This window comes from Oncorhynchus tshawytscha, linkage group LG04 (genome assembly GCF_018296145.1).
Source record: "Oncorhynchus tshawytscha isolate Ot180627B linkage group LG04, Otsh_v2.0, whole genome shotgun sequence".
NCBI classification, from domain to species: Eukaryota; Metazoa; Chordata; class Actinopteri; order Salmoniformes; family Salmonidae; genus Oncorhynchus; species Oncorhynchus tshawytscha.
The window spans coordinates 59,913,335-59,926,159 of record NC_056432.1 but is presented as its reverse complement, the minus strand read 5'-3'; the positions used below and the strand labels follow the sequence as shown (position 1 = coordinate 59,926,159).

At 41.0% G+C, this 12,825-nt stretch overlaps 2 protein-coding genes across 4 annotated transcripts; both read left to right on the top strand.

Moving 5' to 3' along the window:
• The first annotated feature begins 239 nt into the window (after positions 1–239).
• LOC112249130 (IST1 homolog) lies at positions 240–9,177 on the top strand. 3 transcript variants are annotated; one of them, XM_042320952.1, is made up of 11 exons: positions 272–347; positions 879–897; positions 988–1,084; positions 2,365–2,545; positions 4,357–4,444; positions 4,829–4,912; positions 5,837–5,947; positions 6,777–6,929; positions 7,261–7,386; positions 7,993–7,999; positions 8,132–9,177. In XM_042320952.1, the coding sequence occupies exons 2-11, from the start codon at positions 895–897 to the stop codon at positions 8,302–8,304; spliced, it is 1,023 nt and encodes a 340-aa protein (XP_042176886.1). In that variant the 5' UTR covers positions 272–347; positions 879–894; the 3' UTR covers positions 8,305–9,177. The 3 variants fall into 3 exon arrangements, with proteins under 3 accessions (XP_042176885.1, XP_042176886.1, XP_042176884.1); XM_042320950.1 differs by having other exon boundaries at positions 7,954–7,999; XM_042320951.1 differs by lacking the exon at positions 879–897 and having other exon boundaries at positions 240–347; positions 7,954–7,999.
• A 1,525-nt stretch (positions 9,178–10,702) lies between these two features.
• Positions 10,703–11,895, top strand: LOC121846317 (IST1 homolog). Its single transcript, XM_042320181.1, has 3 exons — positions 10,703–10,828; positions 11,414–11,420; positions 11,551–11,895. The coding sequence occupies exons 1-3, from the start codon at positions 10,703–10,705 to the stop codon at positions 11,721–11,723; spliced, it is 306 nt and encodes a 101-aa protein (XP_042176115.1). The 3' UTR covers positions 11,724–11,895.
• The last annotated feature ends 930 nt before the right edge of the window (positions 11,896–12,825 follow it).

Here is a 12,825-nt window from a genome sequence, read left to right as displayed (position 1 = left end):
ATCTAAAAATGTTGATCTGTGGGGTGTAGTTTTGAAACTCAGCCTTGCTGCCCTGTGCAGTTTGACCAGCTATATTGTGGTCGTCTTCCTCAAAGCATATCTGCCTATGTAGCAAGCGTACTTACATTTATGGCATTGGGTCTAATTTCTTTGAAATCTAGTTCATGGCTCTCAAATCCACTATCGCCTTCTAGTGGTGTAAACAGCAGGTGTGACACGCCCACGTTTTGCACATTTCCCGTGACGTCACTCTGTCTTTTTCGGTGTTATTGAAGGAGGAAGAGTCGCATTCACGGAAGTCAACCAACTCGACAAGTTGCTGTTAACCTAGCTAACGTCCCTAACAGGTAATGTCAAAAAAATGTGTTCATTAGATATGAAATGTGAAGTATAATATATACGATGCCTTTTATTGTTTGGTCGTTTTTTAAGGTAACTACTGTAGCTAGCTGGATACGTTTTATTCGAACAGCACTGCTTTGTTTATCAGACGTTAGCTAGCTATCTTGCTAGCATAGCTAACGTTAGTAGTTAACTATTTCTTCAAACTAGCTAGTTAGCTCACTATTTCCTTTACTATGTGATCCATCAACATGGATTTAGTTAATTAAAATGTTTATACTTTCTGAATTTCTGATAGAGGCGATGTAAGCTAGTTAGACGGTTATTGGTTTCAGGGGTAGATACTGTTAGCTTTTTAGCTAGTTAAGTTAGCTACATAGCTCAATGTCTGTCAGTTTTATATGTCCGCTCCAGTCCTACCTGCCTGTAGTTACTGGTGTGGCCATCAACCCGCTCACATGATGGTGATGACTCACTAGTGTCGAAACCTCTCCTTATTCCCTCATCTCCTTCATCTTCACGTTCTCTGAACAAAGGATAGGTGAAAACAATATGGTGGGTGATGTCAGTGTGGCAAATAAATTGTCAGACTTGCTAGGATGTATTGGCTCCTCTTTTCAATACCAACTTATTTTGTTTCCTTAGCTGGCCATCATGCTTGGGGGAGGATTCAAAGCAGAAAGACTCCGGGTCAACCTCAGACTGGTTATCAATCGCCTGAAGCTCTTGGAGAAAAAGAAAAGTGAGCCAGGCAACAACAGTACCAGTCAAAAGTTTGGACACACTTACTCATTCCAGGGGTTTTCTTTATTGTTACTATTTTCTACATTGTAGAATAATAGTGAAGACATCAAAACTATGAAATAACACATATGAATTCATGTAACCAAAAAAAGTGTTAAACAAATCCAAATATATTTTAGATTCTTCAAAGTAGCCACCCTTTGCCTTGATGACAGCTTTGCATTCTTGGCATTCTCTCAACCAGCTTCATGAGGTAGTCACCTGGAATGCATTTCAATTAAGAGGTGTGCCTTGTTGAAAGTTAATTTGTGGAATTTCTTTCCTCAATGCATTTGAGCCAATCAGTTGTGTTGTGACAAGGTAGGGGGTATCCCCATCTTCTTCTACAGAAGAAGATGGGGTAAAAGACCAAGTCCATATTATAACAAGAACATCTCAACATCAACTGTTCAGCGGAGACTGTGTGAATCAAGCCTTCATGGTCAAATTGCTGCAAAGAACCACTACTAAAGGACACCAATGATAAGAGACTTGCTTAGGCCAAGAAACACAAGCAATGGCCATTAGACCAGTGGAAATTGGTCTGATGGGTCCAAATTTGAGATTTTTGGTTCCAACCACCGTGTCTTTGTGAGACGCAGAGTATGTGAGGTGATGATCTCCTCGTGTGGTTCCCACTGTGAAGCATGGACGAGGTGTGGGGGTGCTTTGCTGGTGACACTGTCAGTGCTTTATTTAGAATTCAAGGCACACTTAACCACCATAGCTACCACAGCATTCTGCAGCGACGTGTGGTTCCCACCAGATGACCTGACCTCCACAATCACCCGACCTCAACCCAATTGAGATGGTTTAGGATGAGTTGGACCGCAGAGTGAAAGAAAAGCAGCCAACAAGTGCTCAGTGTATGTTGGAACTCCATCAAGACTGTTGGAAAAGCATTCCAGGTGAAGGTGGTAGAGAGAATGCCCAGAGTGTGCAAAGCTGTCAAGGCAAAGGGTGGCTACTTTGAAGAATCTAAAATATATCTTGATTTTTGTTTTGGTTACCACATGATTCCATATGTTATTTCATAGTTTTCATGTCTTCATTCTACAATGTAGAAAATAGTAAACATAAAGAAACCCTTGAATGAGTAGGTGTGTCTAAACCTTTGACTGGTACTGTACATACACACACACACTGTGCAAGCTGTAGTCTTCTGTTATTTACCATTTTTGTGTCTCTGATTGTCTGTAAAATAAATGCTTACAGAATGGATATTCTGTCCCTTTGTAGCTGAGCTAGCTCAGAAAGCACGGAAGGAGATTGCAGACTACCTGTCAACAGGAAAGGATGAGCGAGCACGGATCCGTGTGGAACACATCATCAGAGAGGACTACTTGGTAGAGGCCATGGAGATCCTAGAACTGTACTGTGACCTGCTGCTGGCTCGCTTTGGCCTCATCCAGTCCATGAAGTAAATGAGCCTGTCTAGAGGACTCGGGAAAGATTCTCCTTGTCCAATTGTTTATTTCCTTGCATCAAGTCTCCTTGCTGCCTCCTCAAAACACATTGGATGAGGTTAGAGAGGGGAGGAGCCTTGGGACTTCCCTTCCAACGCATTTTGAGACTGAGACGAGAGAGGATGCAAGGAATCGAGTAAAGACAATTGAAAGACGAGCCAAAATTTCTCCTGGTCAAGGAAAAACTCCTTTCCCTATTATGGGTGTTTTGAGTTTATCCTTCAGGGCTCGACATTAACGCTTGTCCGGGACAGGTAAACAATTAGTTGGACAAGAAGAATATAGATTTACTGTAAATTATCTGGAAGGACAAGCTAAAAAATTAAATCCTAAAATTGCGCCGATCACAGTTTTGCGGTCACGAGATGATCAAAGCTCAGAGCCTATTTGTTGATATTCCTTGCTAGTTAGTGAGTTATTTGCCCACTGACGGTACATTTTTGATTAGCGAACAGATCATACGGCCATGATTATCCTGGAAAAGTCATGTGTACATCCCCTGCATTTCTGCCAGTGTGATTGGGCCTGAGGAGAGAGATTGTCGCAGCTAGACTATGGCCTTTAAAATAATGATACACTAACAGACGGACTAGTTAGCCAATTCAAAACATATCATGTAGCTTGGCTGGTTATCTTGGTAGTTAAGTATTTTAGCTAATAGCATGTATTGATGTCCTTCAAAAATGTTGTCCAGCACTCCTGAATAAATGACTGTCGTGCAGTTTATGAACAGGTGCGTTAACCTACTCCTGCTATATATAATTGTTTTAATTAAAAAGCATCTCAAACACTCTATTTAACACTGGGCATGTCATTTTGACAGTGTTAAAAATATTCTTAGCATAGCTAGGGCTGGGATGAAACAAGTGTCGCAATATTTCTTCCATGAGAACCCAAAGCAGTCCCAACACTGGTCCTTTAAAAACCGTCTGTATGTAAAATATTGTGTGCTATAGCTTGTAAAATACAGAAATATGACTCTGGATGAAAAATGTATGTTTGTTTCCAACATAGGGCTGTTTTCCTAAATCCGCTTCGTGTTTTGTTTCCTTGCCCCGATAATGACGAGTATCGCCCTGGTCCTAAGAGTAGCCTAATTTTGAAATTAGTCCTATCCTGTCAATAGATCTCCACGAAAACCTTCATATTTCAGCCTTACATGGTTATAGATTAACATGTCTTCGAGAGTTACCTTGCTTTGAAGTAGCCTACTTAAGCCATTTGATCACTTATTCATTAAATAGTATTTGGTTGTAATTGTAAAGTTTAAAAATGATTTGCGTTATTTAAGGATTGCCAACTATCCTCCAGGAGAGCCTTAAAGGGCGGCAGGTAGCCTAGAGCTTTGCGCTAGTAACAAAACTCGCTGGTTGGAATACCTGAGCCGACGAGGTAAAAAAATCTGTCATTGTGTCTTTTGAGCAAGTTACTTAATACTAATTTGCTACAGGGGGCGCCGTACTACTATGGCTCACCCAGTAAAACGATACATTTCACTGCACCTATCTGGTGACACAACATTTGTATTTTTTTAAGGGTCTGTGTTCTATTTTGAGACAGTCTGAATATGCAGAGGGTAGCTTACATTTTTCTGATTATCTGTATGGTAATGATAATTGTTTTGTAAAGTGGTTCCTTGCATCACACAACCCCATGTTAAGTCACTCTTTTGGCCCATGATGTTACAGACCATTTTTAATTTGAGCCTTCAGACAAGTAAAAAATCTGTCAAGCCCTTAACACCCATTTGTCTGTTTCTTGAAAGGGAGCTCGACCCTGGTCTGCAGGAAGCTGTGTCCACTCTCATCTGGGCAGCCCCACGTCTGCAGTCTGAGGTCAACGAGCTCAAAATTGTGAGTAGTATGCATTGTGCGTTAACATGTCTAGTCTCTTGGATTAGTCTTTATTATACTGCCTAATTGAAACACTTGCATCCTGCCCCTTACCCAATACACATGTAACTATTGAACTATAATTTGTGCCTTCCTGTATTACACTTACGTTACAATGTATTATTCTATTCAACTGCCATTTACTTTATGTTCATATTTTTATCTTTTATGATTTATTGTTTAATTGTCGAAGAAACCTGCAAGTAAGCATTATGTTGTGGACCATGCATATCCTCTACATAGGACTAATAAAACTTAACTAGTCCTCAGTAGAAAAAAAAATGTGTGCATTTTGTACACTTTTTGCTGTGTTGTGATCCTTGATAATGTGCTTTCTCCATACAGGTGTCTGATCAGCTGTGTGCCAAATACAGCAAGGAGTATGGCAAGCTCTGTAGGACAAACCAAATCGGGACAGTCAATGATAGGGTATGCATTTTTAGATGGTCTGCTTCAAGATACAGTACCAGTCAAAGTTTGGACACACCTACTCATTCAAGGGTTTTTCTTTTTACTATTTTCTACATTGTAGAAATAATAGTGAAGACATCAAAACGATGAAATAACACATATGGAATCATGTAGTAACCAATAAAGTGTTAAACATATCCAAATATATTTTAGATTTTAGATTCTTCAAAGTAGCCACCCTTTGCCTTGATGACAGATTTGCACACTCTTTGTGGTATACAGAAGATAGCCCAATTTGGTAAAAGACCAAGTCCATATTATGGCAAGAACAGCTCGAATAAGCAAAGAGAAATGACAGTCCGTTACTTTAAGACAGGGTCAATATGGAACATTTTATAAGGACCGCCACAGGAAAGGAAGACCCAGAGTTACCTCTGCTGCAGAGGATAAGTTCATTAGAGTTACCAGCCCAATAAATGCTTGACAGAGTTCAAGTAACAAACACATCTCAACAGCCACTGTTCAGAGGAGACCGTATGAATCAGGCCTTCATGGTCGAATTGCTGCAAAGAAACTACTATTAAAGGACACCAATAATAAGAAGAGATTTCCTTGAGACAAGAAACACAAGCAATGGACATTAGGCCAGTGGAAATCTGGTGTCCAAATTTGAGATTTTTGGTCCAAACACTGTCTTTGTGAGACGCAGAGTAGGTGAACTGATGATCTCCTCGTGTGGTTCCCACCGTGAAGTGAGGAGGAGATGTGGGGGTGCAAATCTGTCATCAAGGCAAAGGGTGGCTACATTGAATCTCATATTTTGATTTGTTTAACACTTTTTTTGGTTACATGAATCTATATGTGTTATTTCATAGTTGATGTACTGTAGATATGTGTTTGTTTCTGCCTGAAACATTTCCCTGTCTCTACTTTACCCCATAGCTCATGCACAAACTGAGTGTAGAGGCTCCTCCTAAGATCCTGGTGGAGCGCTACCTCATTGAGATTGCCAAGAATTACAACGTGCCCTACGAGTCAGACGCCATGGTCAGAGTGAGTATCTGATGATGATAACCTGTCTGCCTCCCGTCATTCACCTGTGTGCCTGTCTCCCTGTGCCCACCCCCTGACTGACTCTACTATTTATATACTACCAAGTCTGGAACCAACAGGACCCTGAACAGCTTCTAGCCCCAAGCCATAAGACTACTAAATAGTTAACTAAAATACCTGCCCGGACTATCTGCATTGACCCTTTTTGCACTCTTTTGACTCATCACATACACGGCACTCATTGCCTGTCCTGTTGCCTAGTAACTTTATTCCTAGTTATATGTACGTATCTACCTCAATTACATTGACCCAGTACTGGTAATCCGTGAATATTGCCATGTTATCAGTACTCATTGTGTATACATTATTACTTTGTTATTATTTCTCAGTTTTCTTTCTCTCTGCGTTGTTGGGAAAGGCCCTTAAGTAAGCATTTCACTGTTAAAGCCAATTTATGCTTCGTATGGAGGGTGTGACGCTCATTGCGGAGCCTCCGGAAGCATGCAGAGGCCAAGTTAAGCTCCGTGCCGTTTCGCGGGCACCTCTCAAATTTTGTAACAATGCAAAGGGCTCTGTTTAGCACCGCATTGACATGATTGGTTGATGGTATGTGGGGGAGGGAGGTCCTGTATAAATGCAAACTCACTTCCTTGACAACTGCTCTGCTGCGCGTGAGAAAGTATGAATGCACCGACTTCTGCAGAGGCCATATCACCGTAAATGCTGCACGGCCAATGCAGACGTTGGATTGATCATGCAGTCCTTTTAGTCTACACCTGTTGTTTACAATGCATGTGACAAATGACATTTTATTTGTACCCCCACGCAGCCGGAGGTGTGTAAAGGCGAAGAGGCTGACCTCATAGACGTGGACTCTGACTTCAAGAAGCCAGGTGGTGGTGGCGGCGGCTTCACCGCTGGAGCCATGCCTATGCCCATGGGCCCCCCATCAGCGTTCAGCTACCCAACACCCAAAGGATCAGTAAGACATTTTTTTTCCCCCAAAAGTGGCTTGAATGACACCACTCCTGTTTGGAGAGATAGTTGCTTACAGATGGAGTCCGTAGTAGGGGGAAACGGCGCCACTGACCGCTATTGTTCATGCAGCTTGGGGATAAAAGTGCAGTACGTATGTGCTTTTCTGTCGCGTGTGCGATGTCAGAGAGGAAAACAGTGTTAGTTGTTTGAAGTAACTTCGTTGTCGTAATATCTTAAACAGACATGGCTGTTTCACCATTAAGGATTCCAGCTTTAATAAATATCGGTGTTGATTTATAAATGTGTTTTTTATTTATATTCGTTTTTTTCTTTAGATGCCCGGCCTCATAGGGTTCAACGGCCCCTCTGTTGGCACATATGATGCCTTTAACAACTTCCAGCCTCCAATGAGAGGAGGGCACCCCCCTGAGCTGCCCAGCTGCCCCCCTACCTACGAGTCTGTAAGTGTCAGAGCCCCCTGCCCCTTCTGCTTCTCCAGACAGATGGACAGCCGGCCAGTTCACCTTTCAGGGAAGAGGAGTTCATTATAGTTTGCTTGTGCTATCGCTTGTCTCTGCAGCACAGTGCTATGATACAGGGACGTGATAGGGATTGGATGAGAACAGATAGAATGTGGAAATGGTCATAGCTGGTAATAACTGCTAATCACTAACCTTGTGCTGAACTGCATACGACTGTCTTTTGAATGCTCTGAGTGATTTATAATATGCTGAAACAGATCTACTTGCTGTCAAACTAGTATGTTACTGGATGTGGCAGGGAAGCCATGTTCTTCATAGTGAAGTGAATGCAATTTGAGGTTAATTATATTATTAGCTCTTGCTTTTTGCTCATTCTTACCCCAGCGGTGTTGACTTTCTCAGCAATGCTTCAATGATTATTCCTCCTCCAATCACATGCTAACAAACAAAACATTGTTTTTCTCTGCCTTCTCATGTATCAATACAACTTTAACATTTCAACATGCAGGCAGGGTAGAGCGATCATGATGGGTGTGTATTTTTCAGATTGATGAGCTGTCTATTAAACCTTCTGATCGATCCCAGGTGTCTGGTAGGTTGTTTTGAATTAATTTTTCCTTTCCTACACGTCAATCTCTTCAGCGATAGTATTGCTTTCTTTTTGCATAACGGTTGCATTGGGGTGTATTTGTAATGTCAATCTAAACATATGTTCTTTCCACAGGCCCCGGGCCTTCATCCCAGATCTACGATAACAACGCCCTCCCTGAGCTGCCCTCAGTTCCCGACACGCTTCCCACTTCCTCCTTTGGAGTTGGACGAAACACTGCGAGCTCTGATGACATCGACTTTGATGACCTGTCACGGCGCTTTGAGGATCTGAAGAAGAAGACTTAATCCTCCAGTATCCCATCATGCTGTGTTGTCAGTCACCGCAGTTACAGGATCAGGAAATGTTTAAATATTTGGATTGGCACCCTTTGCAGTGAAACTCTCCTCACTGTGTGGTTTTACTGATGTGAACATGGACTGTACCTCATTCAAACACATGTGTCTGTCTGGCACACTGAAGGTGAAGGCCCTTTAGAGGGCTATTTGACAGTACATTTTGCAGTACACTTTATTATCGACTACGTCCAATCAACTGAACCATATAGGTGTCATCTTTATATGAGCACTTTGGATGTTACTGATAGTAACTAGTATTCTATGTAACCTCTCAATCTTTCTTGTTGTTATGGTTGTCACCTATCCCCTTGACTCACAGTATGAGACAATATTTGGTTTATAATCAAATAGTCTTAACTGATAGTGTCTCTCGTCCAGAGACTGGATTGAGTAATCCAGAATGTCAATAGTATGTCGTTGGTGGGTTTCATGAAACTGTTTTTTTACCTTTCACTGAATCGCCTACTAGAAAAACCTGTATTCTGGCACACCCATTATGTCGAAATATTCAGGCCTAGGACATTTTCAAGACCGGGTGCTATGGCCTATTTCGGGTTTTACCCTCATTACTCTCTGGCTCCGGACCTTTGGTGACATCTGAAACCGGTTCTTAGACATATGTTACCTTATATGGGGTGAAGGGATTTAATTAGACTTGATTGATAAAGTGGGGTATTGAGATATGAAATACACAATGCTATTTACAGGAATGATTGTTTTAATTGTACAGCACCCATATGTTGGTAGGAGGTTGAAGGCAAGAGTTGGAAAATATTTTTATTTTGTACATTTGTTCTAATAAAATCCACTTGATGTTTTAAAGATGATTTAGTTTAACTCTATACATGCACTTTCCATGTTTGTGTAAAATAACCCATGCAGTGTATTGGTGACTGGAATGCATGATTTCACTGGTGACAGAAATTATACTCTATGAAAAACCACTTGACCATGTAAGTTTGATGTAAATACGTCCCTCAAATGTGATGGGTTCTTCTTCCTCTTTGTGTAATAGAGGTTTATAGTGTGATTCAGTATGTTATCTATGTATGTGCGCCACACTGCATTTACCATCATCAGAGACCTTCCCATTATGTAAGTATATTCAGACTATGTACACGTAACATGCTGTGGTGGAAAAACTACCCAATTGTCATACTTGAATAAAAGTAAAGATGCCTTAATAGAAAATGACTCAAGTGAAAGTCACCCAGTAAAATACTACTTGATTAAAAGTCAAAGTGTTTGGTTTTAAAATACTTAAGTATTGAAAGTATAAATAATTTAAAATTCCTTATTTTATCAACCAGAAAACACAATTCTTGTGTTTTTAAATTTTGCAGATAGCCAGGGACACACTCCCAACACAGACATAATATACAAACTAAGCATTTGTGTTTAGTAAGCCCACCAGATCAGAGGCGATAGAGATGCCCAGGGATGTTATTTTGATAAGTGTGAATTGGACCAATTTTCTGTCCTGTTAAGCATTCAACATGTAATGCGTACTTTTGTGTGTCGGGGGATATGTACAACATTTTTGGGGGGGAAGTAGTGAAGTAAAAGTTGTCAAAATTATAAATAGTAAAGTACAGATACTCCAGAAAATGACTTAAGTAGTACTGTAAACTATTTTTACCTAAGAACTTTACACCACTTGTAACATGCCTACTTCTTAATTTATATAATCTTTGTTAAAAATGAGTTTAAAGTTTTTTTATTTTATGAACATGTATTGAATCTTGGTGATGGAAGTAGTTTTGATAAAGGAGAGAAACAGGGCTGGATTTGCTGTTCCAGTCTTATAGCTTGTTTTCACTCATTTACTATGGATGGAAGTTAGGACTGTCAACTCCACCATCCTAAAATAAGACTTTAACACTATCGTACAGTGACCCGCTCACTGCTTTGACTGCTCATCCTCTTAGGTGTAATATAGGATTGTTTGAAGAGTGTTTGATACTAACTTTGATTAGCAAGTGTACTGTATATCTTGTCACAAAACAGATATTAGCCTATGTTTTTTATGTCTAATAAAGGACATATTTCTAATTGAAGTTCTGGGGTGGCTAATTTTCTTAGATGTAATTGTTTCTGTGTCATATCTTTTCAAGTGAATAAGTGCTACTGTAATCAAGGAAGTCGGTTGGTGGTGCAGTGTAGATACTAGTGCTGCCACTAGAGAGGGTAGATTACCAGTGTTAGTTGTTTGCAGTAACTTTGTTGTTGTTGTAATATCGCCAACAGACATGGCTGTTTCACCATTAAGGATTCCAACTTTAAGACTGAAATATAGAGATGTTGATATGAATGTGATGTTTTTATACATATTCGTTTTTTTCTTTAGATGCCCGGCCTCATAGGGTTCAACGGCCCCTCTGTTGGCACATATGATGCCTTTAACAACTTCCTGCCTCCAATGAGAGGAGGGCACCCCCCTGAGCTGCCCAGCTGCCTCCCTACCTACGAGTCTGTAAGTGTCAGAGCCCCCTGCCCCTTCTGCTTCTCCAGACAGATGGACAGCTGGCCAGTTCACCTTTCAGGGAAGAGGAGTTCATTATAGTTTGCTTGTGCCATCGCTTGTCTCTGCAGCACAGTGCTATGATACAGGGACGTGATAGAATGTGGAAACGGTCATACCTGGTATTAATTGTTAATCACTAACCTTGTGCTGAACTGCATACGACTGTCTTTTGAATGCTCTGAGTGATTTATAATATGCTGAAACAGATCTACTTGCTGTCAAACTAGTATGTTACTGGATGTGGCAGGGAAGCCATGTTCTTCATAGTGAAGTGAATGCAATTTGAGGTTAATTATATTATTAGCTCTTGCTTTTTGCTCATTCTTACCCCAGCGGTGTTGACTTTCTCAGCAATGCTTCAATGATTATTCCTCCTCCAATCACATACTAACAAACAAAACATTGTTTTTCTCTGCCTTCTCATGTATCAATACAACTTTAACATTTCAACATGCAGGCAGGGTAGAGCGATCATGATGGGTGTGTATTTTTCAGATTGATGAGCTGTCTATTAAACCTTCTGATCGATCCCAGGTGTCTGGTAGGTTGTTTTGAATTAATTTTTCCTTTCCTACACGTCAATCTCTTCAGCGATAGTATTGCTTTCTTTTTGCATAACGGTTGCATTGGGGTGTATTTGTAATGTCAATCTAAACATGTTCTTTCCACAGGCCCCGGGCCTTCATCCCAGATCTACGATAACAACGCCCTCCCTGAGCTGCCCTCAGTTCCCGACACGCTTCCCACTTCCTCCTTTCGAGTTGGACGAAACACTGCGAGCTCTGATGACATCGACTTTGATGACCTGTCACAGCGCTTTGAGGATCTGAAGAAGAAGACCTAATTCTCCAGTATCCCATCATGCTGTGTTGTCAGTCACCGCAGTTACAGGATCAGGAAATGTTTAAATATTTGGATTGGCACCCTTTGCAGTGAAACTCTCCTCACTGTGTAGTTTTACCGGTGTAAACATGGACTGTACCTCATTCAAACACACGTGTCTGTCTGGCACACTAAAGGTGAAGGCCCTTTAGATCGCTATTTGACAGTACATTTTATTATCGACTACGTCCAATCAAAACTGGACTGTATAGATGTCATCTTTATATGAGCACTTTGGATATAACATGGCCTTCCTGATAGTAACTAGTACTCTATGTAACCTCTCAATCTTTCTCGTTGTTATGGTTGTCACCTATCCCCTTGAGTCACAGTATGAGACAATATTTGGTTAATAATCAAATAGTCTTAACTAATAGTGTCTCTCGTCCAGAGACTGGATTGAGTAATCCAGAATGTCAATAATGTGTCGTTGGTGAGTTTCATGAACCTGTTTTTTACCTGACACTGAATCGCACCTGTTTTCTGGCAAACCCACTGTGTCGGGATTTCCAGGCCTAGGACATTTTCAAGGTCGTAGCACCCTGTCTATGTCAGGTTGAAGCAGTGCTGTAATCAAATGAACTCAGTTGATAGTGCAGTGTAGATACTAGTACTGTCACTAGAGGGTAGATTACTATATGAACAGTGACTGATATGGATGCCTCAATGGATGAGGCAGGTGAAGGGTTACACACAGGACACAGAAACGAGTCTCCTAAGCCTTGAGGGACCCATCTCCAAGAGAGCAGGGTTTCATTCAATGACCTTGAAAATACTTTCAAACAAACAGAACATAAAAATAAGTGTACTTCAACTAAGTTTGAAGTGGACCCTTCATTTTAGGAACTTTCCCAAGGTTTGAGCTTGCAGAACATGACCCAGGATCCTGCAGAGGGAGGCTTGTTTGACACTGTTGTCTTGCGTAGATCTGTAGCATTGCAATGGGATGTTTTCCTGGAACTCAGGAGCTTGAGGCTTTTTTCAACGCTGTCATAACATTTTGTCTTGATGTGTTTTGCCAGTGGATGTAAGGTAGTTGGGGTGACTCGGTGAAGTGGACTGTC

Excerpts from the sequence above, each read along its gene's own strand:
- LOC112249130 (XM_042320950.1), top strand. Across the intron at positions 4,445-4,828 it reads AGGTCAACGAGCTCAAAATT|GTGTCTGATCAGCTGTGTGC; the intron begins GTGAGTAGTATG and ends TTCTCCATACAG. Across the intron at positions 8,000-8,131 it reads TGATCGATCCCAGGTGTCTG|GCCCCGGGCCTTCATCCCAG; the intron begins GTAGGTTGTTTT and ends TTCTTTCCACAG.
- LOC121846317 (XM_042320181.1), top strand. The coding sequence starts at position 10,703 with ATGCCCGGCCTCATAGGGTTCAACGGCCCCTCTGTTGGCACATATGAT.